Source organism: Nothobranchius furzeri, chromosome 3 (assembly GCF_043380555.1).
Source record: "Nothobranchius furzeri strain GRZ-AD chromosome 3, NfurGRZ-RIMD1, whole genome shotgun sequence".
NCBI classification, from domain to species: Eukaryota; Metazoa; Chordata; class Actinopteri; order Cyprinodontiformes; family Nothobranchiidae; genus Nothobranchius; species Nothobranchius furzeri.
In genome coordinates, this window is record NC_091743.1 from 65,141,479 (window position 1) to 65,148,536 (window position 7,058).

The window sequence follows — 7,058 nt, forward strand, 5'->3', positions numbered from 1 at the left end:
CATCAGGCACAAATAAAGAGTGAAAACATAAAAGGAAATGAGCCGATATGAACGATCACGTGTTAAATTAGTTTTTGAGGTGGCGACACCTGATTTGATAATGTTACTGTGGCCGTGCTCAGGACGCAGATGTCTGGAGCGCGTCAACAATCAGAGCGTTGCATGTGCAAGCTGGTTAAGGTTAGGATGGGGGTGAGGGGAATGTTAAATTGCAAGAGGGTAAACGTCACAATTTGGTTAAATGTCCGTTTTACGGCAGGTGTCAGTACCGACGCTCTGGCACAGCGCGTTGCCTCCCGACGCGCAGGAGCTTGTTACCTGCTGACAGCAGGCTGCTGTCTTTTCCGAGGACTGCATCTTGCCGGTCATTATCACGTGACAGCGACTAGTCGATGACAGGCATAAAAAGTCACTATAGAGCGGTGAAGTCGACTAGTGACTAGTTCATACAACCCCTGCTACTGCTCCCCAGAGTGTTCTGCAGCATAATCAGCACGTTCTCTTTGAACTTGATATCAAATTTTCGCCTCCTCTTCGTCTCCGCACGGTTAAAGTTACCCTCGCGGTCTATCACTGGCAAATCAAAAGTGAGACGGATGACACAACCGCCCCCCCGTACTTGCTTGTTACCACATTCCACCCGGCCAAAATAAAAAAACAGCCATTATTCACCTTCGCTGACTCCGACACTGGCCAAAATATGATACCCGGCAGTTAATTAAATACAGGCTAATATTAGAGGATTTACAGTATTTTCTTTTCTTTCTATTCTGCTTCCTAAGCAACTCTTCCAGTTTTACAAATGTCCATTTTTTGGCTACGTGTGCTGATATTGTTTCTTACCAAGTTACAACCAATCACCATGAGTTAACCACATGTCCCGCCCAGCGACTACGGGCCTTCTGAGTTCAGGTAATCACTTGGTCCCAGGCAATGGTTCTTTCAGAACTTCCTCAAGAAATGATGACATGTGCATGCCACGAAGTTCTGGTAAAGTATAACAGAAGTTTCGATAGTGGAAACAAGCCTATTGTCAAAAGTTGATTCTGACATAAAAACCGGTGCAGGAGAGCATAGGAGATGTCAATCATAGTGTTGAAATTTTGTATTTGGTGAGTACTCAAGATGATAGCAGCATCTCACTGAAGCAGGTTTCCCACATTTATAAAGTCATGTTCTTGTAAATTGTAGAGGAGAGCATGGTTTTGTTTAATGCTGTGTGATTGGGATCTAAATTAGTGTATTTGTTTTACTAGTGTGGTCATGTGAACTAAATCAGCTTGTTTTTTTTAGGTTGTAGACTGATTAATTCATTCAAGCTGGAGATGATGAGAACCAGAGGCCACAGGCCACAGAGAGTGAAAGCTGCTTTTGGAATCACCTCAGGTGCAAGGAGACTTTTGAAACCTTCATGAAGAGTCCCCAGCAAAACAGGATTATGTCATAATGAAAGTGTCTTCAACAATCAATGCAATAATTTTTCTGTACCAGTAGTTGCCTCTGCTGTTGCATAATCAACGACCAAGTTCACTCGTTTCTAGTGGTCTCTAGTAAAAATAAATGCCTTGTGAGTCAGTCTCTGTGGAGAAAAAGAAGATCTTGCGCTCCTGTTTCAGGAACTAGAAGTGAGCCTGAGGAGGGGTGAGCAGTGCACGGCAGGATTTGGAGTCTTATTTTCTGATATTCAGACATCTCACCTCTGATTGGGAAACAGCAACATGACTCTACCACTGACTTCGTTTGCTCTGCAACGTTGATGTTTAATGTCCACAAATAACACAAGCCTGGAGGAGTTCTGCCGTGTGGTGAAGTTGATCATGCAAACAGTTAGCTTCTACTAGCTGAGATGTGCTCTGCTCTCTCCTGGACGCTAAATCCACAACAGCCTTCCCCGTCATGGTCCAAGATGGGTGAGTCCATGCCAATTGCCAATTTGCAGTGTGACGTAAAATTGACTAGCTTTTCTTATCCGAGCATTTCCCCATCTATTTTCTATTGGGGGGGCTGATGCAGGAAATAGGGGTAGACAATTATGTGTAGCCTACACGTGAAACACAGAGTAACTGATCATACTTCAAAATAAATAAAAAACAGTTTTTCAGTGAACTTGGTCTTTAATATTGCCACTTTTAGTGGGAGAAAATGTAATTTTTCCTAATTTACTCTACAACATGTGGCCCCTGGTATACTTTTTAATTAATCAACAGTGAAGAACATGTGAAACATCAAACAGATGCATAGGTCCAGAGGGTAAAACTTCAGGTATAAATCTGTTTCCCAGTTGTTGATGCTTAAATGCAGGTTAGTTCAATTTATAAATTTTAATTTCTAAATGTCCCATCTAACTGCTATTCTGGATAATGAAGCAGATGGCATGAAAGAATAAGGGAAGCATGGAGAAAGAGTCTTGGAAAAATGGAACAAACGACACACAAAGGTGATACTTTACCATGTTTGGCTTATAACCATTGTCAAAACTTCAAAAAAGAAATGAAAATAAAGAATTAACACTGGTGGACAAATGTTTAAAATAAAACACAATTACCTGAATTATAAGATAGCATTTTTTTAAATAAAATTAAACAAGCAATGTGAAAACTGGACATAAAAAACGTCATGGAAGGACATTTCTAATGATGTCCCCTCCAGGTGTCCGTAGTGATCATTAGCATCAGAGGCAAAAAGAAATATGATGAAAGTTCAAGGAAAAAAAACACCTTCTTCCTGTCCTACCTTGGCATTGGGGCCCGCCAGGGTGCCTTCTCGTCCGTGATCCAGTAGTTCCTGTTCCAGCAGGTCGTCTTGTTCTTCAGCCGGGTCGAAGTTATACATTGGCATGAGTTGGTGTCTCAACTTCTCCAACCTGAAAAAAAAGAAAACACTGTCACGAGAAAGAAAAACTTTAACGTCTTCCTCAATTTCCAAGCCTCATTGGACCTTACCGCTTTCGTTTTCGAATATACAGCATCTAGAGTGTTTTAAAACAGCAAAAACAAAAGAAAAGTTATAAATGTATTAAACTCATCCAAAATAAACGATAATGAAGGAAGGCGGACAACTCCCTTACCATTGCCACAGCTAAGCCAATGACCATGATTATGCCAAAGGGCACCAGCAGCATTCCAGCCCTCGAACCTCCAATCACCTCCTCTGGAAATGCGGTGGCATTGAAGCTGGTCTCATTTGTTGCTATAGTAACTGTCATAAATGTTCTTGAGGTGATATTGTCTGTGGCTCCTGGGACCGTTGAAAGGAAAGAGTCCGTGTTGGAGGCTTTTGTGGCAGTTGTGGAAAGTAAACTGGCGGCCGTTTTAGCTGCGTTCACAGCCATGGTTTTTTTGTGATTGCCTCAGGTGAACTGTGTCTTGTTTAATCTTTTCGCGGATGCTGATATGTTGCTTAGATTTTTGCGCGCCTCATGTTCGACACGGGGTTCCTCTGCTGAGGCGTCATTAGCAGTTTGACCCTTAAGACCTGCAGAATCAAACAAAACACAAAAAAGAACATTAATAAGACACCAAAATTCTTGCAAAATACAATTCATGCATGCTTAACTTCATCCAAGCCCTGGCTGATAGTGGCAGTGCGATCGTGGCGGGTGTTCGTTGAGCAGGATGTGGGTTAGCAAACGTACAGTAGGAATTAGGTAAGTTCACACAAGTACAGAGGAATACTGTAACGTTCACTCTGAGGAAATGTGCTGGCAGCACTTTCAGACATCAAAATCAACACACACACATACAAACACACACACACACACACGCTCCATAAATAGAGCGTCTCCCACACACATATACTACACACATCCCTTCAGAGTGAAAAGCTGCTTTTACATGAATGTAGAGATTTTTTTTTTGTTGTTGAAGAGGAGCATGATTTCTATTTGTGTTATATGGTAACACAGGAAGGCACAGACATATGATCTATTCCTCCCTCCTCATCCTGTCTGCTCTTAATGAGGAACATGTGCAACTGAAGCCAACCAATGAAAAACAAAGGCTGGTTTCAGTCCCTACTGCACCTCGGTGTACACAAAGACGACAAAGCTGGCAGCTTTGGACGTCTCTGTTATGGGTGCCTTGTTGAGTTTACATGTAGATGTTCCTTTCGGTTAACCTAAGCTGTCTCACACACACACAGCTGGGGGCCACTAATCCTGCCGACATGATCCAGGTCTCGCCCGCGTGTCCTCCCAGATTAGAGATGCACATACGTACCTTAACTTACAACATGCATGTTAAGAGCAGCAGGCTCGGGCTAGTTACAGGCAGGAAGAAAATAATTGGAAGAGGCAACATTTGCTCCAGTGCATGTGTCCCTGCTCCTCCTCTTCTTGCTTCCCCCTTCAGCAAATGCAGAGGCTGTTTACATTGAGACAACAGTCACTTTCTCTGAGAATGAACTCCACAAACCAAAAGTAACCCTACCCCAGTGGCCCCCAAGATATTCCCCCTCCAGTTCTTCGACTGCCTGCTTGGATCCTCTCCCGCTGTCTTGGCCTTTCTTGTATTTCACACAACAGAAGCTGCTTTTGGGATGCTGCAAACAGAAATCAGTGCTGCAAGCTCCCTCCCCCCTCACTCTGCAATTGGTCTAATGGCTTCAAGATGATAAATGTGGTTGGCTGCTTTCACTGCCCGTTTGGCTTTGCAGGGATGAGAATGGGATTTAATGGCTCTGCACACCAGATGCTGTCAGACTCATGTGAATGACTGCATCCGGGTGGCAAGGCTGAGAAAATTAACCCAATGATGTCCTAAATCCAAATCCCAATTAAAGGAGTTTACTTACAGAAGTAGACACTAAAATGTATTTCTGCTTTACATTAATATTTCATGTCATTTTTCTCACTAATTAATCTAAAAGAATTACGGATAGACTATTTTTTTTAATAATTTAAGAAGATCCAATAATTTTTTGGTCATTATTGCCAAACTGTTATCAAATAAAACATTAAAATCAATTAATAAATGTATTTTTTCAGCACATTTTTATTACAAAATGTTTTTGTCTACATTTAACATTTAAAAAGTATCTAACTGTCATTTAAAATTTAAAAAGAGAAAGAGGAGAAAATTATCATTGTTTGTTTAAACTAAACAATACTGGTTTAAGCTGATTTTGTAGTCAATTTAAAGTCTTAGAAAAACATTACAAGAAAAGTTTGGGTTTAATATGGAAGCCCATTTCCACCACACAGAAAAAACATTTTTAAAACGTATCTCATAATTTTTCACTAAGCTTTCTCATAACTATAATAATAATAATAAATTTTAAAGTAAGCAAATAAAACTAAGTTTTAAAGAAACTGTGATTTTTCCAATTTAATAACATTTCATTTTTACACACTGCTAAACTTAATATTTCTGAATTTTTGTTTATTGATGTCAAGATTTAGTAACGTTATATTGAAGAAGCTATACTGATTCACTAACTTCAGGGTTTTTAAAGACAAAAAGTGGTGACATTATAAGTAAAACATAAATAATGCCAAAATATGGAAAACTGTCAATATTTAAACATTTGTAAGGCAAGGCAGCTTTATTTATATAACACATTTCATGCACAGACAATTCAATGTGCCTTCCATTAACAAGAATAGCACAAACATTAAAATCAATGTGACAACACAATTACATTACACAAAAATGAGTTTGAGATTTAAGAATAAAAGAAAGATACAAAGTTAAAGAGTGAGCAGTTACAGTGCAGAAGGTGCAACATAAGAATAAAGGCTGATGAAAACATGAAAGTTCTTAATTTTGATTTAAAAGTCACTAGAGTTGGGGCACATCTGAGGTCAGGAGGTAACTTAAAATTAAAACTGACACTAAATTTTTACTTTCTCAAATATTTCATCATTCCAGTTTGGCAAGGCAAAGAAAAGAGAAAAGGCTTTTGTAAAGCAGTCACAAATGTACCCTAAAACTTTGAGTCCAAAAGCTTGAAAGCCTTGTTTAAATTTTACATTTATGTTGAGTTGATGCAGAGCTATGGCTGTTAGCTCATGTGAATCAGGTGTATTCTCTGAGGTTTGGTTTGTTAGTGGCTCTAAATTGATCTTTTACGATTAAGTGTGTTTTGTTATTGTTAGTGAGGGTACTTTGTATCTCCTCAGGTGAGAGCAGGAATAGGCTCCGCTCCCATCTACACTACAGTACAGCCTAATATGTAACTGATAAAACAGGAAGTCTCAGACTGTTCAGGGTAAACATCCCAAGCCACACTGAGCTTTTCATGTTTTCGTTTGCGTGTAAACTTGTGGATGCATGTTGTATTTCAGCCTCTTTTCAACTGAATCAAACATGTCTGGAGAATTGACAAAGTGTTATTTACATATTTTAAATGGATTTATCGTTCTTTAAAATGGAAGTGCTCCTTAAATGGGTAAATAGTGGCTAAGACAAAATTTTAAATTGGAGCCTCTCAGTTTTACAAATTTGTTCTTCTTTTCAGCTCAGACACAAAGGAGGCTTAAGATAAGCAGGAAAACAAACGGGAAATGGGAAACAGGAAAGGGAATTGTACTGATATCCTCCAACGCCACATGTGAAAAAACAGAAATGTAGCTACAAATGTAGTAGTGAAAAGAAACTGTACTTACATTATAATCAGCCCCTTAAATTGTCTTTTTTAAATGAACAGAAAATTACATTTTAATCATTTCATATTCAAGCTTTTAAACTTGTATATCTTGTTCAGTCTTTTACCTTTTATATTTTGCATTGTTCCTTTTTTGCTCTAAAATAAAGAATAATATTTAAATCAATAAAAACAGATTGTTTTAAATCATCAAATAAAAATCTGCTCACACTAAGTAAAATGCAGGTGCATATGCAAGTCTGCCATTTGTGGACTACAGCTCTGCAATGCACACAAATCAGAGGATCTCACATGGACACACAACACCAAATGTCTGATAAAGAAGGTACAACAATGGCTATACTTCCTGAGGGCTCTCAGGAAGATCAACCTGCCACAAAAACTGCTGGTGTGGTTTTACAGCTCCCACATCTGCAGTGATGCGGAAGTTGTACCGATCTGTCATGGTGAAGAGA

General features: G+C 39.3%; 1 protein-coding gene across 4 annotated transcripts in view; it reads right to left on the minus strand.

Moving 5' to 3' along the window:
* c3h3orf18 (chromosome 3 C3orf18 homolog) overlaps positions 1 to 4,585 on the minus strand; it is a 7,316-nt gene extending 2,731 nt beyond the window's left edge. Inside the window, exons 1-5 of one of the 4 annotated variants that reach the window (XM_015958971.3) lie at positions 4,218 to 4,585; positions 3,068 to 3,474; positions 2,943 to 2,968; positions 2,734 to 2,863; positions 2,450 to 2,477 (exon numbers count right to left, since the gene is read on the minus strand). In XM_015958971.3, coding sequence (XP_015814457.3) covers positions 2,472 to 2,477; positions 2,734 to 2,863; positions 2,943 to 2,968; positions 3,068 to 3,331 — 426 coding nt within the window. In that variant the 5' untranslated portion in view covers positions 3,332 to 3,474; positions 4,218 to 4,585 and the 3' untranslated portion in view covers positions 2,450 to 2,471. The remainder of the gene's footprint in view (positions 1 to 2,449; positions 2,478 to 2,733; positions 2,864 to 2,942; positions 2,969 to 3,067; positions 3,475 to 4,217) is intronic. The other 3 variants (XM_015958969.3, XM_054730356.2, XM_015958970.3) reach the window with 3 other exon arrangements.
* Between the last annotated feature and the right edge of the window lie 2,473 nt (positions 4,586 to 7,058).